The sequence below is a fragment of the Panicum virgatum genome, chromosome 3N (assembly GCF_016808335.1).
Source record: "Panicum virgatum strain AP13 chromosome 3N, P.virgatum_v5, whole genome shotgun sequence".
In the NCBI taxonomy this organism is placed as follows: Eukaryota; Viridiplantae; Streptophyta; class Magnoliopsida; order Poales; family Poaceae; genus Panicum; species Panicum virgatum.
The window spans coordinates 19156105-19182356 of NC_053147.1; the positions used below are offsets into that span (position 1 = coordinate 19156105).

At 42.7% G+C, this 26252-nt stretch overlaps 3 protein-coding genes across 11 annotated transcripts; 1 reads left to right on the forward strand and 2 right to left on the reverse strand.

The window, feature by feature from the left end:
* Nucleotides 1-6835: 6835 nt before the first annotated feature.
* LOC120664882 (proteasome subunit alpha type-1-like) lies at nucleotides 6836-9001 on the reverse strand. Its single transcript, XM_039944257.1, has 2 exons — nucleotides 8558-9001; nucleotides 6836-7512 (listed from the first exon to the last, which is right to left on the reverse strand). Exons 1-2 carry the CDS (start codon nucleotides 8906-8908, stop codon nucleotides 7063-7065), a joined length of 801 nt encoding a protein of 266 aa, XP_039800191.1. The 5' UTR covers nucleotides 8909-9001; the 3' UTR covers nucleotides 6836-7062.
* A 278-nt stretch (nucleotides 9002-9279) lies between these two features.
* On the reverse strand, nucleotides 9280-13792 carry LOC120664883 (protein cereblon-like). 2 transcript variants are annotated; one of them, XM_039944258.1, is made up of 10 exons: nucleotides 13509-13792; nucleotides 12763-12848; nucleotides 12608-12685; nucleotides 11936-12048; nucleotides 11769-11849; nucleotides 11452-11553; nucleotides 10798-11353; nucleotides 10439-10644; nucleotides 9839-10002; nucleotides 9280-9711 (listed from the first exon to the last, which is right to left on the reverse strand). In XM_039944258.1, exons 1-10 carry the CDS (start codon nucleotides 13682-13684, stop codon nucleotides 9561-9563), a joined length of 1713 nt encoding a protein of 570 aa, XP_039800192.1. In that variant the 5' UTR covers nucleotides 13685-13792; the 3' UTR covers nucleotides 9280-9560. The 2 variants fall into 2 exon arrangements, with proteins under 2 accessions (XP_039800192.1, XP_039800193.1); XM_039944259.1 differs by having other exon boundaries at nucleotides 11784-11849; nucleotides 13509-13791.
* Nucleotides 13793-18582: 4790 nt separating this feature from the next.
* Nucleotides 18583-24892, forward strand: LOC120664884 (pseudo histidine-containing phosphotransfer protein 5-like). 8 transcript variants are annotated; one of them, XM_039944264.1, is made up of 8 exons: nucleotides 18583-18826; nucleotides 18939-19121; nucleotides 20459-21813; nucleotides 22354-22484; nucleotides 22555-22623; nucleotides 23769-23825; nucleotides 24293-24365; nucleotides 24454-24892. In XM_039944264.1, the coding sequence occupies exons 3-8, from the start codon at nucleotides 21754-21756 to the stop codon at nucleotides 24505-24507; spliced, it is 444 nt and encodes a 147-aa protein (XP_039800198.1). In that variant the 5' UTR covers nucleotides 18583-18826; nucleotides 18939-19121; nucleotides 20459-21753; the 3' UTR covers nucleotides 24508-24892. The 8 variants fall into 8 exon arrangements, 7 of the variants coding, with proteins under 7 accessions (XP_039800198.1, XP_039800196.1, XP_039800194.1 ...); XM_039944262.1 differs by having other exon boundaries at nucleotides 18584-18848; nucleotides 23754-23825; XM_039944260.1 differs by having other exon boundaries at nucleotides 18584-18826; nucleotides 23754-23825.
* The last annotated feature ends 1360 nt before the right edge of the window (nucleotides 24893-26252 follow it).

The window sequence follows — 26252 nt, forward strand, 5'->3', positions numbered from 1 at the left end:
TCGACTTTTACCCCGTGATTGAGTTTGTTTGGAGTACTGTTCGTTACCACGAATGTAGTGCTGCGTCCAATCTTTTCTCTCGCGGTCGAGCCGTCACGGTGTTCGCTCACATGAAACCGGGAGCGCACCACGAGATCAAGGTCCGTTTCTCTCCACTTCTCCAGGACGAGCTGGGTCGCTCACACGTACAAAGTCCTCTGCAAAATGTTGCCGCTTGGGAACTGGGATGTCTCCTCCACAAACAGATAGCTTGTGCAGCTACACCTTTCTACCATGCTTACCACTGACCGGGTAAATCGGCCCAATGTGTTAGAACTTGATGGATCAACTAGCTCAAGAATGAGCCACACATCAAAGAGGGATTAGGGATAGAACCTCAGATCTTGAGCTCCTTCTCTGTTCTTCATCTCTTACTTGCTTCTGCTCTCCCTCCTGCTACTGTTTTGCCGCCTAAGGCATGGAAAGAGCCCTTCCCAGTGCTTGCAGCACCATGAGAATTGGGCTCTTGTTAGGGCAGAGGCAAGAGTTGGTTCTGGGCGTCTCCAGATTCCTCTCTTTTGCCCTAAGGGGCTAACCCTTATTTATAGTGGTGTTGCACACTAGGGGGGCACCCCCTTGGTGTGTATTAAATGAATGACCTCCAATCAAGGTCTTAGAGTCAACAATTACGGCTTGTCACCTAGTTTAGCTGGTGATCACCGTGTTCACACTAACATTCTCCCCCTTGATCGTCAGCTAAACTTATAGGTCCACTTTTCAACAAGATGACGCACCAAGACAAAAGTATTACAATGGTGAATCATATACATACCATGAACTCAGTTGCTATAATACGCCACCTCATATTAAATGAACTTCTTTAACTTAGGAGCTCCAAAAGCTTATTCCTTATGCTTATTCAAAACTTATGGACTCACTTCTCAAGAGATGGTACACCAGACCAATCAATCACTGCAGTCAATTAAGTACTACAGGACTAAGTGACCATGGTTCCCATAAAATATCAAAGTGATTCCTCTTAGGCTTATGGGGAGATGGGGTTATAATAGTCCCTGAGTGCAGTTGGTTTTCATTTATATGTATTGAACATATATATATTTATCCTCATATATTCTTATGTGCGCGCACTTTTAAAGGAGGAAGAAAACCAACATATTTCCAGAATCATAACTTGTCCCTTAGTAACAGGCTGCCTTTTATTTCTTATGCCGACAATATATTAGGCAAGCCTCTAAACATGATGCTCAATTCTTAGAACTTATGTCACATCACTTAATGTTTTTATATATTGAGCACCATAAGAACTTATTTTATGCTCAACACTTATGTCATACTTAATTTGTCAAGCATCACTTAGTCTTAGTTTATTTAGGCCTTGAAAAATATCTGTTATATTGGATTCTGGATTCAATCTTTCACAATGTCTTAGGTCTGGGAATACCTTTTGACATGTTACTCGACAAAAATTGCACTCTTTATTCAATAATTTCCAGGATAAATTGCTTAAAACAATTTCTTATTCTTCAAAAATGATATGGATCAGGGACACGAATCCATATATTGGTTAGACATGCCACAATTTAATTTGCATCTTTAATGATGCTTTTGAGGAAACAATTGATTGAAGCCTTCCACATATGACTTCTTCCACAAGTGTTGATAATGATTATGTGGAATTCTTAGTATCAACACATCTTGTAACTTAATTGTCCAAACATTTGACTCTTTATCTGTGAGCATGTATCACAACACCTTTTGCACTCATGCCAATAAGGTGAAGTATTCTTAGTGATTTTTCAGGGGTCCAGCCCTGGACTTAATTTCCCAGATATATCCCGGTTCTTTGAAAATATTTAGGACATCTTATACCTTAATTAAACATATAATGCTTACGTCTGCCACAACATAAGCAAACTTATTGCCCTTAATGGGAATCAACCCATTTTCCGGACCTTTGCCTTGGTGAATCTTATCATTCAGAACTTATATCACCAAGATATCCAGATAAAAAAGAAAAATCTGGATCTTATATATATATATATATAATCCTTATTACTTAAACTTAATCAAATGACTTATTTCAGATTGCACTTATGGACTCATAATTTTTTCAAATGGTGAGAAAGAAGTGTCATTTTTTTCTTATATCTTATATATAACATAATCTCTTTTCTTATATGGATGCCTTTTACCTTAAATCTTTAGCTCGAGCCTTTATTTCTTTAGAGTCATACATCATCATGTGGATCTTCAATGACCCACTTTATGACTTCATATACACTTATAGGCACCCTTTTCATTTAGTGGAGTTGATCAAAGATTTTTGTGTGTGCAAAAGCACCGCAGGGAGCTAAAGCAAGTATTATATAAGTGAGTTTAGATAATTCTCTTAATATGATTTTTCCTTGCTTTAGAGCTCCCATGTGATTCTCAACTTAGTAATATACTTAGACATTGATGGTGAGATTTGGTACTGAAATGATGTTCAGTTCTAAGATAGCATATAGCTCATGATAAGAATAACATTGCTAATTAGATAATACATAAGAAACTGACTCATGATAAACTTGTCTCATGTTTTTCACAATATTCAATTCTTTCCTGACTTAAGGAGTCAGGAAAATATTGAAATGTGTTTTTACTTTCTTAATGAAAGTTTAATGAAAGTTCATCACATTATCTTAGTCTCATTTTTACTTAATTATGGTCCACTTCTTCTTTTATGTCTTATTGACATGTAACATTGTCGTGGGATTTCTAGGGTACCCACAGCCGGGTGGCGGAACGCACCCGCCTATTCCCAGAGAGGGAGTGCTCGGGAAGGTACTAGGCGATTGGGCTGATCTAACTCTGAGATAAGCACACAAGAACACACGATCTAGAGTGGTTCGGGCCGCCGGAGCGTAATACCCTACGTCCACTGGGAGAAGTTTTGATCTCTGTTGTGTATGAGTCTATCCTCTGCCGGGCCTTGGCTCTCACCCAGCTTGAGTTTCCTTCTAGCGGGCGCCCCCTTTTATAGACCAAGGGGGCGGATACATAGGACGTTGGGGCCCCGACAAGTGGGCTCAACGTGACTGCGCAGCATACTACGCAGAGTATTTAGATGGGTACAGTGGTTATGAATCTTTCCTCCGATACGCTCCCACGCCCTGCTAGCGCTACAGTGGTCTTCTCTTGTCCCGTCACCGAGGTGTCCGTTGGGGGAGCGTAGCTTGCGGCGTAGCCTGTGGAGGCTATTATGTAGGCGTCATAATGGGTGAAGCCGAGCCGTCGTATCCATCTGTTATGGCAGACTTGGCAGGCGCGGCGTGGGCGGCGCCAGCAGCTCCACTATCTTGGTAATACGCGATCAATAGTGTCCCCTGGTCAAAGTATCGCCTCGGCTTCTGCTACATTAATGCGGACGTCCTCCTGTCGTAATGAATGCCGCGGTAGGTGAGCCTTAATAAGGAGACCAAGCGGCCTTATATACGCGTAAAGGCCTGTTGACACGTGGTGACCCCGGACCACCCCGAGGCAGGGTGACGATTCCTTTCCTTGGAGAGGGGTCCGGTTACCATACAGGGGGTCCGGGATTCCCTGGGGATCCGGTCCTCTTCGGGAGGAAGTCCGGAGCTTCCAGCCGTTCGGGCTGACCGCCAGCTTTTCCCGGGACACGTGGTGCTCCCGGACCTCTCCTAACCAGGGGAAGGTCCGGGACCGCTGTTGGGTGAGCGGGGCTCCGGACCGCAAGGGTCCGGCTGCTGGACGTAGTTAAGGATAACTACAAGGCTCTTGCCTAGGCGCAGCAAGAGGGGGTACCCCAGTCCTGGGGTACCGACAAACATAATAAAGTGAACCCAAATATCTTAATAACTCACCGTCAATGTCAGATATTCCTTTAAACATAACTTATCTTGGAGATTGCTCCCCTTAATTTTGACATCTATTCATAAGCGAGGAATTACTCCCCCTGATTCTGACATTTGTCCATAAGTGATTTATTTTAGTATATTCCCATTAGATATTGATGAGTAGTAAAATCATTGGTTTCTCATCATTATCCTTATTATCAACCTTTTCTAATGGGAGCTACACCTCATTATGACACTTATATGTGTCGTGTTATTTATGATCTTAAGAAACAATGAGGTGCGGGTAAATAAAACCACTTCACTTCTGATAGTGGTATCTAAAACAATCTTAGGAACTTATGATTTAATTGATGTTTAGAATGATTTTAGTAGTTCTTATAACTTAACTAATGCTTATTATCAATAGGGATAATTCATAAAATTTGATTTTATATCCATAAACGGACGTTCTTTCTATGAGGCAAAGTTATTCCCATTTAATTGCTTAGTGCCACTCATTAGTTTTGACCTTTAGAGGCATTGGATGCTTTAACAAGCATCAGCACAAACTTCTTCTATTGAACCAGTCTAAGTCAGCTTTGGCTAGAAAAGGACAAGAGCAATAGAATTTTGTGAACAAGTACTTATTCATCAGCTTTGGCCAGAAGAACAAATACAAGCCACACATATCATGTGAATAAACTTCTTTTATTGAATCAAAACCCAAATCAGCTTTGGCCAGAAGTGGATTAAGACCAACAAAAGTATTGTGGACAGGTATTTATCCATCAGCTTTGGCCAGAAAGATAAATACAAGCCACACTTAGTTTTGTGTGTAAACTTCTTTCATTACTCCAGTTCAAAATCAGCTTTGGCCACAAGATGAACAAGAATAATGAAATTTTGCAGTCACATATTCATCAATCAGCTTTGTCCAGAATGATAAATATATGCTGCACTAAATCAGAGTATTATTATTTTGCAGCGGAAACTTTATTAAAAATGACCCATGTGCCTTTGTCATAATTTCTCATAACTATTTTTTTAATCCAAGGCACTTCTTTGACTCTTTCTTGATAAGAAATTTCTTAATTTCTTATAAACATAATTATTATTGACTTAATTTGATAAACTTAATACATAATTATGCCCATAATTGCTCTAGAGTTGGCAACTTAATAACTCAGGCAATCTTAATGATACATGACCACAAACAACTTTGGTCAGTATATAGTCATGAGTCACAAAATCAATTCATAATCTTCAGGCTGAGATTGACAAATGACTACAAACAACTTTGGTCAGTATGTAGCCACAAGTCATATAATTAATCATGATATGCCAAAAACTCTTCCAAGCAAAACTTTACTTATCAGAGGACATCTTATTAGAATAAAACTTATTTTGTCCTCATTTTATCAATCATTATTTGTGGCTAACTTAAGAAAATATTCAAAAACCAGCCTTTAAGATTTATATTCAAAATTGGACTCATTAAGTATGTATGGCTTAAGAATAGCATATTCTATTAATAAATGAACTAAATTATGATAATCCATGGTTGTAAACAACTTCGGTCAGAATACAACCATGAATCGCCATTGAAATTCTGATATTGAAACAAAATATCCTGTTGGTTTGATTCTAATTTGGGATAAACTTGAAACCAAGAGCCATTTAATCCTCATAATTTGTGCATCCCTGTCATTATTATAAATAATTCCATAAAGGACTTATCAATGGAACACACCTTTTCCAATTGTAAGGAAAAGTCTTAATGACATCAAATAAATATGGCCCATTATTTACTTTCTTAGAAAATTGGCCATTAAAGATGTCATTATTTGATTATTCCCAAAATGGGTCTAAATCTCAAGCTTCATTTTTAACTTATGGGCATATCATTTGTTGTGAGTAACATACGCTCACATTACTGATAATACTTTTGGGTCATTAGATGTTTTATTATTAAGCCTCAATTCAAGTGGCACATAAGTATGTGGCAGAACTTGATGGATCAACTAGCTCAACAATGAGCCACACATCAAAGAGGGATTAGGGATAGAACCTCAGATCTTGAGCTCCTTCTCTGTTCTTCATCTCTTACTTGCTTTTGCTCTCCCTCCTGCTGCTGTTTTGCCGCCTAGGGCATGGAAAGATCCCTTCCCAGTGCTTGCAGCACCATGAGGATTGAGCTCTTGTTAGGGCAGAGGCAGGAGTTGGTTCTGGGCGTCTTCAGGTTCCTCTCTTTTGCCCTAAGGGGGTTAACCCTTATTTATAGTGGTGGTGCACACTAGGGGGACACCCCCTTGGTGTGTATTAAATGAATGACCTACAATCAATGCCTTAGAGTCAACAATTACGGCTTGTCACCTAGTTTAGCTGGTGATCACCGTGTTCACACTAACACAATGCTGTTAGCGTGAAGAACCAACACAAGCAGAGCTGCTTGCTTAAGCAGTGTCACAAATCTACTCCTGCGGCCTGTCGTGTCCTCAACGCCTCAGAACAAGTCCAGCGAATCGTGAACGTTAGGTTAGGTAGATACAGACAGACGCGGGGGAGAAGTGCTTCCTCTTTAATTCACCCCATCTGATGGATTCCTCTCCAGTCAGTGCTCCCATGGCCTTAACTTTGTGTTCGTTTCTACGTGCGCGCTTGCTGCCACCCGTGACCGTGAGCTCGCTCTGCGCGATCGCTAGCGGCTCCATAGATTCTGCCTTAGGGGAAGAGGACAGCACGCAGAGATCGCTATGTGCCATACGCGTTGGCCGCCGCTCGCGAGCTAGCGAGGCTTTATGCGGGCGCCATTGGCCTGGCCCCCATATGCATGGCATGGCCACGGCCCACAAGCACCAGCCGGTGGAAGTGTCTACAGACTACAGAACCACCAGTGTGCAAGCGCATTTTTTCTGTAGAGTGGGATTTGTACACATGCAGTCACCTTGTTGGATCAAGCCAGGCCGACAATCATTCTAACCACACGGATAGGCAGAATTGGGCTGGTCCCAGGAACCAAAAGATTTTTTTGTTTTGCATCGCTGGATAATCGGTCCAACCCCTAAACAAAGGCAGGTCGAAGAGAGCACCACAAAGCTGGAGCTGCGAGCATATGGGAGCAAGAGTCCACAACACGCACAACTCCATCAACTTTCTAAAACAGCTACACCTTACAAGCCCAGAATTGTGGTGCCGGGCTGGTAAATCAGGTCATCAGAGCCCGGCCCTAGATGTCCATGGGCGCAGCATCTGAGCCCCTGCCCTCCTCCTGCGTGGAGCTCGGCTCCGTGGGCGCCTCAGCCGCCTCCATGGAGTCAATTATTTTTTGGATCCTCGTTGCGTCAATCAGCTTGAAGGGCTCTACCGTGCCATCATCCTTTCGCCCGACGATGGCAACAGTGCAGTTGGAGCTGCTCAGCTTCTCGCCTTGCAGTGTTTCCTTTATGGCAGACAGGGCATCCTTGACGAGTTGCTCCGGGGTGTAGTCCTTGTAGCCCTCGAATCTGCGCTCAAGGAAAGTCTTGGCGGCCTGACAGCGAGAACCAATAGCAAATGCCTGGTACTCAAAGTAATTCCCACTGGGGCAGTTATAATAGAGATGAGCTCCAGTCTCGTCCAGTCCGGCCACAAGGAGCCCAACACCATAAGGCCTCTTCCATGAACGCTGTGTGCAAACCTGCAACAGCATTAAAGAAATAATTAAGGTAAAGACATTAAGCAGCAGAAGTATAAAACAAAATTACAGGAGTACTATATAGATACATGATGAAGGGTGATAAGGAATTCATCTTGCTGTTTGCGTAAGATAAAAAAAAATCTCACCAACAAACGTGTTCAGTACTGATAACAGCCTAAAATAGGCATCGTACGTAACATGGTTTTATTTACTCGGATATGAAAGTGTGATCACAATTAAGTTTGAGGATGCTATGTATTGAATTAACTCAAAAATTTATGACACCAAGCATACGTAATCTGGGCACAACTTGACCCCCTCCAGTAGTTCAAACTGATATCCTAAGCACCAGTTTTCGCAACTACACGTCAATACATAAAGTTCATGTACTGCATATGTGCATAAAAAAATTCTTAAGGGGACAGTATGTTGCGAACCCGGAGCTACATTTCTTTGAAGCAAAACATATGAATAATGAATGAAGTTACCAATCGGTGATCCAGATACTAAGTCACAGTCCGGTAACATTAGACTCGCAGCAACGTTTGCAAATAATATTTCACAGCTTCTCCATCCAGCAACTAATTTAAAAAATTGACGAAGTCTACCTAGTAGACTTCCACGATTAGATATCAACCTGAACATTTTATTTCAAAAATAAAAATTAACCTGAACACACAAGAGCATATCTAGGCAACATTCTGCCTTTGGAGTGAACTGCGTCGGTTTAAGGTCTTTTCACAGGCAACTCTGAGTCTCTGACGATGCTAAAATCAGTAAAATTCTTATAGATCCCAACAGAAGGAATAAGGAATTCATCACCCTAATACGCAATGCACACATTAATCCAAATACGATGCATAACTCAAATTTCAGCATGATATACGTGAGAGCTCGCGGCGATCCAACGGATCGAAACCCTAAAACCAAATTAAAATTCTGTACGAGATTACGCAGAAATTCGAGCTCCTGCCATATAGATCCGATCCCTCTACCTCATCAAAACCTTAAAACATATAAAGCAGATCAAACAATCGAGACGGACCTGCGCCTTGTCCGCGAGGCGTAGCGCCAGCCTGGACACTGGGAGCGGCGCTTCGTAGACGAAGGAGTGGTTGATGCACTCGTCGCGGAGGAACCGGGAGAGAACGCGGCCGTCGGCGGTGAGCCCCGCGAGAGCGACCCCCGCGTGGTCGGCGACGCGGAAGACCTTGCGCTGGTGGGAGGAGAGCTCGGAGGCGGCCTTGTTGACGGAGGCAAGGACGACGTGGGTGAGGGAGCAGAGGCCGACGCAGGCGGAGCCCTGCTTGACGGCTTCCATGGCGTACTCCATCTGGAAGAGCCGCCCCGCGGGGCTCCACGTCGTCACGTCGGTGTCGTACTGGTTCCGGAACATTCTCGAAGCTCGTACTCCTCCACCTCCTTCGATTTCTCCCTCGCAATTCGGGTGTGCGGCGTCGGGTTTGGGTGCTTTGTTGATGCGCGGAGTTCTCTTCTTCTTGGGCGGCAAGACGGAAAGAGAGACGAAGAGGAAGAAGGGGCCAGGAGGACTAGGGGAGGGTTTATTTGGGCCCGCACGCCAGTGAGAGAAGGTAACGGAGTGCGGCCGCGAGGCGGGTTCGCGAGGCCCTTCGTTTTTGTTTCTCTTTTTAGCAAGGGGGAAATTGCTTGTCTGGGCCGTTCGATGTGAAATTGAGTTGGGCCTATTCGCCCACGGACCTTGAGCAATCCTCTGCCCATACGACTTCGAAACATCAATTGAAAAGCTATGGAAAAAGACAGTTTAGTTTAATCATGAAAAAGGATTATTTCACAACACGGAAGGGCTATTTTACAACAACAAACAAACCTGAGAAAGTGATTATTTCACAAGGAACTTCGCCCTCCCGGATACATACAGAAATAAAAAAGGCAACTAGCCAGGTACACTTATGGTGCGTCCGCTATAGACGAAAGGAAGAGATGGACTGGGAGCACCAGGTCACATGCGCAATTTAGTATTTCACAGCCACAATGGTCTATAACTCTATGCGGGGAAGCTTGGAGCATCACTCGCTCTGATCTACTTGTGCGTCATCTGCAATTTGGGAGCTGCGGATACCCCAGAAGGACCTCGGCCGCAGGTTCTTCTTTGTGGCTCTGAATAGCCAGCCTATGTGGGACTCGCAGGCTGCGCACGATGCAATCGTCCATGAGTACCTGCACAGCGAATGTCGTGCTTACAAAGTTGAAAGAGGTATACATGCCAACTGAATTTTCAGAGTCGAAGGTTGTACTGCAGAAAGTAGGTAGGAGACTAAAAAAGAACAACGATACAAGTTCATACCCTGGAAACCAGCTGTGAACCGTGGAAGGACTGCCAGTGAGAGCAAGCCCAGTTGCATTGCTCACTGTAATCGTCTCATGGACACAACCATGAGGGTTGACATAGGCACCAAGAGGCCCATCAGTAGACATCACCACCATGTCACTACGCTTTGCTATATGAGACTGCAGATGCAACAAACATGTCAGCTTTCTTTCAAAAAAAAAAACATGTCAGCACACTGGAGTGATAAAAGCATTCTCGAAATTCTTAGATTCAGTTATGCATTTTTAGTCTGATGTTGCATGACGATGGCCAACATATGCGATATGGAGTATGAACACCTTGATTTATTTGTTAATGTCTCTCTAAATCATCATTGCACCATGCAACAGCCAACCAATGGGACGGACTTCTAGCCTCTTATTGCAACCATAAAGACAAATATAGAAGGGGAGACAAAAGGGGCCAAAGAGGCTAATCTAACAGGATCGTACAACATAAGCAGTGCTGCTGTGATACAATTTGGCAAAGCTTTTTGTTATGGATACAATCCAATCAAAAGATTCATTAATTATAATACTTGTTGAAATAGCACTACCACTAACAGTAGATTGTTACCTGGCAATTTCTACATTTAATAAGATTAAAGGCCTTGAGAAGCTGAATTTCTTTCTGTAGACGATATGAAATTCCATCAATCTCCAGAAGTTTTTGTCTGACAGATTCTGAGACAGGAAGTTTGCTTCCAATGTGAAATGACAAGATATCTGGCTTCCTTATATGATCGTCCATGTTTGGTTTTGCAATTATCTGTCTCCACAACTCTACAACAAAGGTCATGATGTAAGCAAAACAATTGACGAAACATTCCAGCATACCTAAGGCTGTTTGCACTTAGCTTAGTCACAGGAAAAGAGTTACGAGTATCAAACAATGGACATACGAAATATCTTGATGAGATCGGAACATTTGTCTACCTGCAGCATTACGAGCAAGTGTATATGAATCATACATTTCATACACCCACCGAGGCCAGAATGACAATGGGGCCTGAGAAGCCTGCTTTGAGTAAGCATGGTACTGTCGCCGCCGTTTAGTATCTCTTGCTCTTGCAGTTAGCAATGGTTGCAGAGGAGTCAAGCAAAGATCGTCCTCATTGCTCATGTTGGTCTTCTTGTCTGAATGACTTGATGCACCACTTTCCCTCACAGAACGTCGCTTCTGCCTCCACTGCTGGTGCATCAAATCTCCCTCTTCATCTGAGGATGATTTCATTGAATCACTCGACTGTGAACCTAGATGGCACAGCTTTGTATCCATTGATGAATGGTTGCTTGCATTACTGTTAGGTGATGGAGTACTGCACTCTAGTTCTGAATCTATATGATCTTGTTTGATAGGAGATATATAAAAACTGACGACTGACGAAGAAGAGTGCAGATTGAACCTATCAGATGCAGCTAGCTGAGCAAATGCATCTCTTGGAGTTCTCAAGGGAGTATCTTCTTCAATGATTTGGACTTCACCCCACACCTGTTGAGAAGAGAAAAAATGCAATGAAGCCAAGTTCTTTCCTGTTCCTCTTTCAAAAGAATGAGAACATGTTACTCTTAATTAAATGGTGGACCTACCACCCGATCAACATCAATCCAATGCCTCCTCAGACGAAATCGTTGCTGGCCGCGGGCAACAACATTTAATGAACCATCATCCAACCTTCCAAGCTGACGTATCTGTATGGTGACCAACAAATTATTAGCTCATCTATTGTTGCAACTTGTGATGCCGACAACATAACCATAAGGAAATGAAGTCCATGAGATACTATGTATGATATAATCTTGAAGCTAAATGCACGCAAGATTAATAATATTTAGCCAGTGGACACATGATTGAGACATCGCAATGCATGCATGTGATTCATGGTTCTCTAAACATATCTGATCACATGAGTGTGAGAGACCTCTGCTGTTGTTCCAACTGAAGCAGTAGCATAATGTCGATGATTTGAGAGTCGATGCATGAGAACCTGGAATAGGATCTTAATCATTAAAAACAAAATTCACAAGTAAAAGTAGCAAGGTAGGAGCTAAATTTAACTTGATTGGTACGCACCACACCAATTGTGCATGGAGCATCAACTAGTCCCAAAGCTTTATCAATGGTTACTACTAATCTAGACTGAATTACTCTGAGAGGCAGGGTAGCTCCAGGAAATAGAACAACGCCTGCAAATAGAAAATGTATAGAACCATTACTTTTTAGAAATTCAAGAAATATATTATTTTTACATTATGGCTGCAATCTGTTAATGCATAGTCCCACATGAGTCAAGTGAAAGAATGGTGGAATGTGTCTCATCTGCAATGCACAGCCTTTGCAGCTAAGATGAAGTTTGTTTTCAGAGCTTATATTCAGTATCCATTCCAGGATCCACATGACTGGAAAATAATTGCTGAACACACACAAATCCTTCTGGACGTCCCTAGGCACCACACTAAAGCATGTTGGTTTTTGCACTGTTTATATTTGCTTTATGAATAAATTTGTGACATGATAATAATATTATAAAACACGACAAATTTCTCCATACTTGCTAACAGTACCAACAGCTATATTGGGGGGGGGGGGATGTGGCCAGCTTGTATGAAAATAATTCAAAGAGGTAAATGCAAGCCACATCTCAGAAGAACAGATAAAAATGTTATAAAGGGCAGTATGGTGGAAACTGGAGAAAATGTTATTTGTGTCCCATCATGAATGTAGGAGAGCGAAATCAGACATTACCTTGAAGATAGAACATTGGTAAGTTGACGACTGTGCCACCATCCAAGAGAGAAACTCTACCCCGAGTATCATCAACCTCTGAGTGATATAAAAAGAAAACTTCGCAGTTTGCAATCAGCATGATAAAATATATTAAGATTAGGAAGGACATTTACCACCAAGGTAGGTGTGTAGTGAGGCTAGAGATGTATCGAATGTCAATGGTTCAGAGGTGCCAGCCACTCCATCTCCATAATTTGCTCTGATAAAGAAATGTTCAAATAATTAAATGAGTTGGGACGAATGTCTTGAAAATACTATGAAAAGTTTGCAGGCACTCTTTGGAGGCACCAATCTCTATACATAGTGAAGAAGTGAATAAGGACAAAATATAAGGCTAAGCATCACCCTAAGCTACTGCAATCTTCAGCAGCCACTACATTTGATCATGAACTAAGTCTACAATTGCAACAGAACACAAGCACCAGAAAAATGAATACTTGATTGCAAAAGAGATCAAGCGTTCAGGATAGTTGAATTGAAATTTGGTCAAGGATGCAAATTTAGCATTGCCCAAGCTTTTTAGAGTTGTTTCCCCTTACACTAAAATCCCCAACTCCACAACCTAGACAAATACATTAGTTCATCAAGACTAAATTGGGGCCTTAAAGATCTTCATAAGCTTAACAATCAACGATAACAGCCTCCATATCGTAACCTCGAAATGCTTCGGCACGTTGATTGACACTGATTAGAGCCTTCAGCAAATCAACTCTACAAGGAATGCGCAAGGAGCGTCCGTACGAAAAAATACACTACACCGCAGTGGGAACCCTTATGTTGGAGAAGGAATATGAATAAAAATACACGCACACGGAGTCGAAGGAAGGGTCGTGCAGTGGCTTGTGGCCTGGGGAGTCACCTGAGAAAGGCTTCGACGTCGCCGCCGCCGCCGCCGCCGCCGTCACCCTGCTCTTCCTCCACCTCTTCCTCGTCGTCGTCTTCGACCACCTCGACGTTGAGCTCCTCCATGTCTAGCTGCAGGATCTCCTCCATCTGCCGCCGCTCCCGCTCCGTGATCCCGTCCCAGTCCGCCATCACGCCGCCGGTGCTGGAGACACCACGCCAAAAACGCAAGCTAGATTTGGATCCTTCGGTTCGTCTCCTTGCCCTTCTGTTGGGCTGTATCGCGGCCCATTTTTGGAGGAAGTCCAGATTACACCCCTAATCTCTTTAAAAAGTCCAGGTTTGAACCCTATTGTATGAAACCGGCTGGATCTCAACCCCGACCTCCCGAAACCAGCCAGCCGCCCCTGTTTCCTCCCCACACCGTGGTTTTGGCCACGCTGGCTGCCAGCGCGGCTCTCCCCCGACCAAATAGCCGCACCCGGGCCTCCCTCCAGTCGCTCTCTCTTCTATCCTCTTCCTTCCCCAAATCCCTTGCGGCTGGAACCCTAGGCGTGCAGGAAGATGGCGAGCTCGAGTACTGGGAGTTCCTTCCGTTCAAGTGCTTCAGCAGCCCGCGGCACCGGAGAAGAAGGCGTCCATTCGTCACCCGTTGCTTACAGGGTGCGCCCACTGGAGTACGAGCCGCCCGTGTACTGTCATTGCAAGCGGAAGGCGGCAAGATGGATTTCTTGGAGCAGTGATAACTCCGGAAGGAGATACTACACATGCATGAGGCGCCGGGTTGGTTTTCCCTTTCGTCCATTTTTTGGCATTTTGAGCTTGTTCTTGATTTGCATCTAGATGGGTAGGTTCATCCCGTTGTGTTTCTGTAGGATGGTGGCTGCACATTCTGGGAGTGGCACGATGGCGTCACCCGTTGCGAATGGTTGAAGGAATTGTTGATTGATATGAGGGACAAGATCTGGGCATTGAGAAGGGAGAATTTACATTTGACAGATTCAATTGCTGATAAAGGGCAGAGTTGGACCAAATGCTTTTCCAGGGAAGACAAGTAGAGCAGGCCTTGCGTCTGAAATTAGCTGAAAAAGATGCTGAGTTAGCTGCACTTGGTGAAAGGCTCAGGAGATTTGACAAAGAAAGGGTTGTACTAAGGATAACAATTTTAACATGTATTTGTGTTTGTGTTGGAATGTTGATTAGGACTTTGTGAAGTACATCAATTTCAGTGTAATGTAATGGCAATTCCAACCAAGTTAGTTCCAGCATCGGTGAAGTAGATCAGTTCGAGCAATGTAATGTATGTTCTGTTTATGAATGGAAATCCTTTTCTTGTTTCAAATCTGTCTCATGACCAATCTATTTAATGAGCACTGAATAGAACTGGATGCATAGCATTGGAGTACCAGAAAGCCACGTTTGGCATATTACATAGATAGGTTGCATAGGTGGCATATATAGTTTCAGGTTCAAGCCAGACATATGGCTGAGTACATGATCAAGTAGTACAAAATAGGACAGGACTTGCTAGATAATAATCATAGGGAATAATATCACTGTGTCTGATTGAAGCTAGATAATATCCTGGCTGGTTCCTGCGCCTTAGCCTGTGCACTTGCAGTCCCAGATGTGACTTGAATGGACACCTTTGCTCTAACTAGTGACGATGGCACATGGGCTTCTAAATTGACAGATGCACTTCCTCCGGGTATAGTTGCCACCCTTCCTTGAGCAGTAGTTGTGATAATCCTTTGAGATGCACTTCCTCTAACTTTTTCTATTGTAGATACTGTCCCATCTGAGTACATAATTCCTGGCTTAGAACAAATCTTTTTACCCTTAGAAGCCTTTTTAGCACTAGTAGCAGCATGAGCCTTCCTCTTCAGCCCACTTGTGTGACTTTGCTGAGAAATTTGTAATGGAACCTGGGAATAGAAAAGGTCATGTTACTGGCCATCTAATAACAAAGGATATAATGTTAGAGGGAAAACATGTAATTACCATTGCGTTTGCTTGACTGACCGGTGCTTGGCCAGATTGTGCAGCCATGTTAGAGGTGGCACTGCTGTTGTTCTTGTTCCTTCTATCACAGGTACTCCTGTTGTGTCCAACTTATTTGCATTTCTTACATCTAATAACTGATCCTTTTTTAGACAACCTTGTAGCTGACTTTGGCTTCTCATGTGGTTCCCTCTTCCTCTCTTTTGCTGGTCTACCTGGCATCTTGAGTTGCTTAGGTGGTAGTGGTTTGGGCCTTTCAGATGTGTGCCAGTTCTGCATGCCTTCAACTGGCTGCAAGAAATGCGCATATGTTTTCTCAAAAGCTTCCACATGGTAACACTTTACAATATAGTCATCTAGTGTGTTTGTTTTGTAATATATGCAAGAAATTGCATGTGGGCATGGCAGTCCAGACAGTTGCCAATTCCTACATGAGCAAGTTTTTTTCTCAAGATCCACTGTCCACTTATGATCATTATGCTGCACTTCATATTGGTCTCTTCCACAAGAAATGGCATGACAATAAGCTGATGACTTTGCCATAGCCTTGACCTTCTTCAGTATGTTTGGACAAATCACTTATTGCCATCTGGTAGCTTTAGTAGCCATCTCTTGTATCCTAATCATTACTTTGCACCTAATGGACTCTAACAAACTGATTATAGGGAAGTGTCTTGGCTCAACAATCCACTTGTTAAAGGACTCACAATTATTATTATCGACTGAGTCACAGTTGGCTCCTAGCTTCATCCATGCTCTGCTCCAATGATGTGGAGATGTGTTCATGATAGCTTGTGCACCCTCAGCTGTCTTCTCAGCCAATTCAGCTCTGGCTATGTTGAAAAGACTGATGCAAGACGCCTTAGCACATTTCCAGAACATCTTCTGGTATTCCTTCTTCTTGTATTTCTTCCTCCAATTGGCATATATATGCCTAGCACAATTTCTATGCTCAGCACTGGGCAGCCAGGTTTGAACAGCCTTTAGTATGCCCTTTTGTTGATCTGAAATGACTACCCAAGCATCCCCATCTCCAATTTGCAGGTCTCTGCACAACAAATAAGTGAACCAATCCCATGTGTCATTTGTTTCCATCTCTACCACAGCCCAAGCAACATGATATATTTGGTTGTTTGCATCTTTACCAATAGCACACAGCAACACTCCACTGCATGCTCCCTTAAAGAAGCATCCATCTAGCCCAATTACTCTCCTACATCCAGCCAAAAACCCTTGCTTACATGCATTTAAGCACACATAGATTCTCTGGAATACTGGTTCCTGAAAATCTGAGTCTAACTTCACAACAACTGTACTCCCTGGATTGCTCCTTAATAGTTCTTCTTGGTAGTCATACACTTTGCTATATTCACCCTGGACCCTATCCAACCACCTAGCCATCACTATAGCCTTAGCTCTCTTACACTTAGATATGCTGACATTAGCAAACATCTCCCTTTGAACTGTGGCTTGGAGGTGTTGTAAGCTCCATGCTGGGTTTGCTCTTATCAAACTTTCAAACATGTCTGCAATTCTTGTAGCTGTCACCAGTTTGTTATCCCTTCTTTGTGGGCACTTATGCTCATCTGTCAAACTTGTCACCAGCCAACTATCTGCCATACAAGTCTTCTTCAAAAGACAGACCCAAGGACACAAGGGCCAGTCACATATAGCTCTAACCCTGTCTCCTTCATCCTTTATGAACTTTATAACCCTCCTTGTAGCAAGGCCATACTTAATTATTGCATCCTTGAAGTCTTTCTTGACACTAAACTTCATTCCTAGAGCAAATACAGGAACTTCTGCCTTCCTATCAAACTGGTCTTCTTTCCCAATGACTTCATCACCAGACTGTTCTTCAAATGATTCATCTTCATCACTGGAATCAACATATGGTGTTGAGTTACCATCTACAAGGTCACATACAACTACAAGGTCTCTGCACACTTCACCAGACTTGGACTTCTTCTTGAATTCATTGAAATTATTGCTTATCTCTACTGCTTCCTCATCCTCTTCTGATGAACAAAACCCACCAGGAAGGTACTCACTATCTGAAGTATCATCTGATTCTTGTGCTTCTTCAGCCTCCTTACAAACCTGAAATATTTGCAAGTCCTCAAGTTTGATGGCAGATGCTTCATTGGCTGCAATCTTGCTCTCCCCAATATACTGCACTTCATCAGAGCTACAAGCATCAATATCAATTACTGGTGATCCTCCCATCTGCTCTAACATTTCAATTCTTTCCCATGCAGAGCTGTCTTGATGAGGCATAGCCATTGATTCAACAAACATCTCTGCAAATTCAGTGCCTTTGACACATTCTGACATTGTTAGACAAACACTGTCATCATGCAAAACCCGAAGTCCATCATCTAGGGTTTTTCCAGGGCATAACCAATGCAACAAAACACCATCCACAACCACTACATGATCCTTCAGATGACCAACCAACTCAGGTAAAGAGATTAAATCCCGATCTATGTAAGAGAGACCTTCAAATCCACCTATGTACTGCATTCTCTTCCCATCGAAACCGAACTCTCCCCCATAATGGAATCTAACAGCAAGTGTGTTCAAATCCATCTACGAATGAAAACAACACATTCAGCCTTTACTCTCTAATCCAATGCAAAAGCAACGAATGGATCTAGAATGCACGCATTCAGTGACTCACCTTGGTTTGCTTCTGTCCTCAAATCGACGGAACTAGGATCCTCCTCCTTCCATGGCCACCACACCACGCTAGTGGAGCCTCCGGGTACGGCGGCGGCGGGTGGGGAAGAGGATAGAGCAGTGGAGCCTCTGGGTATGGCGCCGGCGGGTGGGGAAGAGGATAGAACAGAGAGAGACTGAAGGGAGGCCTGGGTGCGGCTATTTGGTCGGGGGAGAGCCGAGGTGGCAGCCAGCGTGGCCCTAAACCACGGTGTGGGGAGGAAACAGGGGCGGCCGGCTAGTTTCGGGAGGTCAGGGTTGAGATCTAGCCGGTTTCATACAATAGGGTTGAAACCTGGAATTTTTGAAGAGATTAGGGGTGTAATCTGGACTTCCTCTTATTCTATATACAGACACTTCTCCTCCTCTCGAATGGAGCCCAAATGTACACAGCCCATCCATCACTCCTGGCCCACTCCCCTCAAAAGAAAATGAACTGCGGTCCACCTGGTCCTCCGCCCCGGCCGGCGTCCACTCGCCGCCGTCGAGCCGGAGCCCCAACGCCTCAAGAGTCAAAGATGGTAACCAGTCCTCGGCGCGCTTCACCTTCCCAGCTCCGCTCTCCTGGAAGGGGGTGGGCACACTCACTAACCAGGGCTCCTGATCCCGATTTGTGTTAGTTCAACTTCAACCGCGTGTGATTTCCCCCCCTGGCATTTTTGTGTGTTGTTTTCTCGAGTTTCTGGTGCTAGATTGCTTCTACGCTGATCCGTATTGAACTGGGCAGGTGACGGAAGGATTGCTCCGCGAATCGGGGACCAATCGGTTGTGGAGGCCCCTGTCTAAGAATCATATGTCGCCTGTGTAGGCATCGGCTGCAGCTTTGCCCTCAATTTGGATGTCGGAGAATGTGTTGCTGTGTGCCTTCGGCCCTTCACATCAACCAAGGAATCAAGATATCTAAAAAGAGGTAGTGTATCACTCAACACACATTGCCAATACAAAGTGTCAAGGATTGCACAACTTGGGTGTTCGTTTGTGTTTTTTTCCTCCCAACCAATAGAGCACCGAGCTAGCTTTGCAGTCCTGTTAGAAGCAAGGTGTATGCACCACTAAGTTCTGAATTGTGTGCTATGTGGCTCCTATTGGTGATGCTTTGCCTCAATGATTCTGAGTTCCTGCAGGAGCAACACAATTACACAAAAGTCTTCAAATGCTTAATAGTACTACCGGTGATACAGTACTCCCTAGGATCTTCCAAAGGCAAAAACGAACATCTTATGTTGCACAAAGTGGTGGTTGTTTAAGTTATAGGAAGTTGTATTTGTTGTAGCTAGCCTGCTGTAGTGCTATTAGGGGTATGCTGAATACCTATTATTTTCAGCTGGCACAACCCATTGGTATAGATAGACTTGGCACACGCATGCAAGAGGATATGTGTTCCATGTATGGTGCTTCTTAAGGCCACGATCAAAGAATCTCATCATATGACTGTGGTCCACCATCTATGATCTGCTGCTTATTGGATGTACCAAATAACATCTCAGGTGAAGTGTGTTACACCTAGCCACTTCGAGAAACGCCCAAATTTTCAGGAAACCATTCTCTTAGAATTTTCAGAAAATCGAAATAAACAAAACTAAAAACTGAATACTGTTTCAATGAGTGTATAGTGATTATTGTTTTAATTAGCGGTAGATAGCAAGCAGTTACCACATTGTGTCATTCATTTCTTGCACAATACAATAACAGCAAGGCTTCACACGCATTATTATGATTAATCGTATTTCTCATATAAGATCACAACATAAGTGACGTGTTATTTATTACTCCAAGCCTGCACGTCACATCTATTTCTAGGTATAAATATGATCACTTGGTTAAACTTGAAACATTCATTATAATGAGTTTGCTGTTACTATTTTTGTTTCGAAACACAACAGGTGGACTATGCATTTGTCGTGTCTTCAGTTGCTGTACAAAAAGATAGCTAATATTGTCTGCTTATGCAATTGCTACTGAGATATTTCATCACCTGTTGTATGAGGTTGGTACATTCTTGAAATAAGGAATTAGGGATGTCACCATGAGAATTTTCCATTGATAAAGTGAAAGCGATGCTGCTGTAGCGATGTAGTGAAAACATGCTATAGGATCTTTTATGAACACATGCATCATTCAGGGACGGTGGCAACTGCTTAACTTACATGTAGACTATTTTTGTCCATTCATTTCAACTTTCGTTGCCATGAAAGTTTGATCTACATAGAATGCTAGAATTTACTTTATTGATCTGTCCATCACTAGGCTTTCTGGTTGTTTCACTCCACGTCAGATTCTCTTATCAAGATGTGATGCTGATTGAAGGGGTGAAGGGCACTTGCCGGACCAATCATTGAGTGAATCTATTTCACCACTTCTTTACATGGTCCAGTGATTTGTGAGAGTAATTGCTTGTAATTTGTGAGAGCCATGGTCTGTAACTGCTGAAAGGAACTGTTGAAGTCATTTTCTTTGTCGAACTTTAAATAGGAATCTCTTAGCACAATTCTAATTCTCCACCATTGTCTTTGACCTTACTGCTACATTGTATCTATCAGACAGCATATTCATTCCTACAAATGCTAGGATAAGTCATCAATTTAGATTTAACAATAGTACGCCCTTTGATTGTAAACCGACAACATCATATTAGGCATGATAATAGATAAACCATTTTTTTTGTGATAGTTCTTTTGCCTCTTTACATTTGTAGCAGACACGTAACCTAGACGCACGATTTTGTGTAAAAATTGCCTCACTAACCACTGAAAGAAAAATGCTATTTTGGTTCACCAGTCACCACCCGACAACTGTCATTTACTTCTGTCTTTCTGATTTGAGTTTGACCCTTCCAATTCTTGATTGATCAGGACAGTATTTTATCAAATTCTGTGATATATTCAGGTTTATCTGTTTTTCCTCCTTGCAACGGGGAGACTTGACTAACTTATGAAACTTTCCAATTTAGATATTTCATTGGGCTATCCCACACTCAAGTAATTACTTCAAAGGAGTTAATATATTCTTCTTCTCAAATAGAGGAATATAAACCTCTTTTGGTAGCTGTAACCTGGCCCTCCTCCATTCCTTTGCATTATCTTCCATGAAAAACAGCTCATAAACATCAGAGTGTGTATGGAGCTCAAAGCTAGAGTTGATGAATTAAGTAATACTTGAGCAATTTGTCAGGAGAAGTAAAACAAAATGGCAACCTTCTTAGTCATCGATCTGCATTGTTCAAATAGCAGCTGTTCCGCAGGCCATATGTGCAAAACATGCACCTCAAAGGAGCATCAGAAATGCCACTGTTTAAGTCACTGTCCAAAATGTGGATAGACGTTCCACATCTTGTGTACGTGGCATGCTAATATTTGCTGTGCATACTTTGAAATATATTCACCTTCATCTATGTTGTATGATAGTAGCAACCTCCTCAGCTATATAAGTGAACATCATGTCCAACTTTTTACAAGCAAAGTGATCAACCAGTTGTGTATGCATTTTGTGCCTACTCTACCTTGAAGACATTCATTTGCCTTCCCATCATTCAACACTTGTAAATGGAGTGTTATAATTTACAACTCCAGGCAGCATGCTTGAAAAGGAGCCTCTTTGATCAGGCTTGTATTCTATTCTTCTCAAGCATTGTGGTTGAGAAAATAATGTGATTCCTATTTTTTCAAAAAGTATTGCAGTATTCCTACCAATAAATCCTTTGTACTACAGGAGCAACTCACTTTTGAGGCTATGCAACTGTACTTTTCAATCCTTTCTATCTATGATTTATTTGTGTTATCTTTTTTCAGCTTTGAGCATGGAGTAGAAAACAGTGTTTATGCAACTCTACTTTTCAATCCTTTCTGTCTATCATTTTGCAGTCATTTCATATTAGTTGTCAGAAAGCTAAGAAAAACCTGAAACTTTTCTTTTATCTCGAACGAGAAAAACCTGAAACTCAAAATGCTGAATTAAGTGTGTTGATGATATTTATATAGAGTTCAGAATTCCACTAGATTTATGCGTGAACCTTCACTTGGCAAATTGATGCTAAGATTTTCATGACAACTTTTGTTTTTTTTCAAGTACTTCTAATTACCTTACTTTAATGAGTGCTGATAAATCATTTGCTACTTTTTCAAATTATAAATTTATAATGACAGGGATACTTGGATGAGCAATTTTGTCAGATTGAGGACTTGCAGGATGAAGCAAGTCCTAATTTTACAGAAGAAGTTGTTTCCTTGTTCTTCAAGGACTCAGCCAGGCTAATGACAAATATTGAGCAAGCTATGTAAGTATAAGCAATGTCATAAAGTAGTATGAATCTCTGTTCTCTTTACATGTTAAGCGACACTTTGCAGGGAGAAGAACCCCAGAGATTCCAATAGATGGGATGCACACATGCAGCAATTAAAAGGAAGCTGTTCTAGGTTGGTCCACCGATATAGTTTCTTCCATGTTTGTTTGACTGCATATATGATGCATGCCTCTGTGTCAACTATTGATGATGGACCTTTAGAGATTGTTTGAACTTCTTGCTCTTCTAGGCAAGTTCACGGTAAATATTAGTTACCTGTTTGATGAGGGAGAGAAATCCTGCTTTTTCCAACAACTGACCCAACTTAGTTTCTGAAAACTTTGCCGAGTAGAGGAGAGCCGCATGCAACCTAGGTCGTTTTCATGGGTTGGAAATGTAATGTTTAGGTTTTATACTGTTTTTCATATGTTATCAGTGAAGTTACTGTTAATTTTCAAATATTAACAAGTGTACAGCAAATTTATGACCGGACCCAATTTATTTTGCCAAGAAACCAATGCAGAAGACAATCAGGGGAATCTTCCATTAAAGGAAGAAAAATAAACTGCATTCTAGACCAGCTTATTTTTTTTTACCCTTTATATAGCCTGGATAGGCGAAGAACCTGAGCAATTCTTCATCCTCAATTGTTGGAATTTTGGAAACAATGGCAAACAGCTACTTTACATATGTTTTTCTGAGCGCTTAAACATTTTAGGTTGATTTTGATATGCATCTATTGAATGCCTGCTAAATGGTAGATACTGTGTAAGCATATTTTGTTTTGATAAGATCTGCTAGCGCAAAGGCAAATATTGGTTTGACACAATACCAAGTTGTATAGAAGCAACCCATGTTGCTGTTACTGCTTATTTCATATGAGGCATATTTTTTTCCACGAAGGGCAAGGCCCGAATTTCATTACCAGAAAAGCAACGAAATTACAGAGTTTCAGAAACCTAAAGGTGCCACAAACATCCATTTCAGCAACAAAAGACGCAGCACAGAGTGCGTGCTCCCTGCACTTACTATCAGTACCTTACAAAACGAGATAAAAGTAGCAAACGTTCACACAGCCACGAGCAGAAGGAAAACGGAAACTTTTCCAGCCTAACGAAGTTACGTAACAAATAGCAAAAGCACAGCTTGACGTAGAGATCGCCGCGTCACTGATCATATGAGGCATATACATTTTGACATGTGTTTTTATTGTAGCAACTTTGTGTGTGTATGATCCATGCCTAACATAACACTTGGTCACAGCATTGGTGCTTCCAGGATGAAGAATGAGTGCACATCATTCAGGAATAGCTGTGAAGACGAGAATGCTGAAGGGTCTCTCTCCCTTTCTCCGTCCTTCTCTGAAATTTGCACTGTGATTTTCTTTTTGGAATTTGTAACTTTGGATACTGACTCTTAAGATGACAATTTAAGACAAATGCCTCATACTCCCCTAAAAAAAAGGCATGCTAAAAGTACTTTAGTTCCCATATTGATATTCGAGTTCGAGTATCCAACCAGGCAACCAGTGGGCACTTTTGCAGAAAGCAATAAGATGGCCAATGCCACCTTGATGGAGTTAGCATGGCTTTGGCCATGGCATGTGGAATCGTACTAGCTACGCATGTCACTCTTTCTTCTAACGTTAACTCCAATTGGATCAGCTTTAGCCCTTCTTGGCTATTGATAGTTAATTTCACAGGGTAGTTGCCCTTTTGTCTGAGAGAGCAAATAACTTTTCTCTGTGATCGAGACTTGCTAATCGGTCATTACTGATACACCTGCGGTTTTTGTCTACCCTGCTGCATGAGGTCTTTCCAAAAGGTGAAGAGGGAGCATGGTGTCCTCAGGCAGGAGCTGGAATCCTATTTCCAGGTAATCCAAGCAGCACACCCAGCTTCATCTCTTGAGAACCATTCATCACCTTGCCCATCTCACATTTGTACAATTGTACTGCGAGCAGCTGCTCCGACAAGCCGGTCCTGCTGAGACTTCAACCAGGCCTGGGGGCGCATAAGGAACTGGCTGCTGGCGTGATGGCTTCCAGGGCAGGCGCTCCACCACGTGGTCGTTGCACACCAGCAGTAAAAAGGCGGGCCACGAATAAGAATTTTTCCAGATCCCTATGGGGGGAATCCTCTAAGCTACTACAAGATTTTAACTGTATATCCTACAAAAATCCAGGCTCTCGAGAAGCCAGATAGTCCCTTAAGCTGGTGTTTACTGACTAGTTAGGCCTGGCAAATAAGAGCAACCTTTTGGCGCCCCCCACGGCGATATAGCTTGACGGACCATCAGGTGTGCCATGTCTGCCTCTCTGTCTCTATAATAAGCAGTTAAGTATACATGGTCAAATAAACTCGATGGAGTTTGCAGTTTGCATCACGAGACCTTTGCTTGGAGCCCTGGCCTTTGTCCACGGACGCTGCCTGCCATCCGGATTGGGATGGCTCGACGCTGCTGCGATCCGCAGCTGCCCAAAACTGTCGGTAACCGTCGATGTTGCGATGAATTGCAATCAGGGCCTGATGGACCTTACTGAACTAACGCGGATGGGGGCATGGGCCGCATGGCACGGCTATCCGTGTCGGTAACCCTGATGGATGGATGGATGCGATCGAGATCTGTGTGAAGGGCATGACTGAGCTATGATTAGCCAGAACATGATACATTGATACTCTCTCATATCTAAAGCCTACACAGCCTATGGTTGCCTGGTTTTCCAACCTGACCGTGAAGTGGCAACCACTTGAAAAGGCGTTGCGCAGAAGCAGAACGCAGATCCACTTCACCGCGCGTCACGCGTCTTGGCTCGGCACGGCCGGCTTCACAAGCAGCCACGAGTGGGCGAGGCGGGAGCACGATTGGAATTTGTTTGACGCCGTCGACTACCGGCTCTGCCGAATGTGCCGGCCACCAACAGGGGCCCGCGTCCCTGTCGCCGAGGGAAATCTCAGTCTACTCTTTGGGCTCGGCGTATTTTAGGCCGATGACTGGATGGATTTAACTGAAATGCCACTGCAACTGCTGCGCTGGGAGAACTGAGGAGGGGTGTTCTCGTAATTCTTGGCTGAGACGGGGTCGTTGAAATATGGGCTCCCCGAAGCTTCAAAAGAGTCTGGCGCGCACGTTGTATGGATGCTGGAGCCAATGGCATGCCGCATGCGCACCTTCACCGGAGCAATCTGACGCCGTCAGTTCGGGGAGCCGTCACTGGGCTCTTCGTCGTGACGTGGTAGCTTTGTAGTTCTAGTGCACGTGATTCTCCGTTCGTGAAGGTGATTAGAAACTCTACCTTCATGTATGTCATAGTCTTATTTGGAATGACCACACTAATTAAAACAAACTAGTCTATCAACAATTGGAATTAATATAAGAATAAAGTCAAAAATTATAATTATATATCTCACGCCCTTTTCATCTATTAAATATTCTAACACATACTCTAAAACATATATTTTTCATTATCTAGTTACAATAGATTTCATTTTGCATCACACCTCCATATGCATTCAATACATGTTTAGTTGAACTATTTGTTTGTCAATTGGTATTCTTATATTTCCCATCATACATGAATATATGGTGACATATATCGTGTGTAGTATTTTTATATAAATAATAATAAAATTAATATATTATTATTAATAATAATAGTAATTTAGAATTGTATATTGATGCACTTTAATATATTACTATAATTATATAATTTAGATTCAGATTTATGAGTAATTTAACTTATAATAATAATGATATAATTGG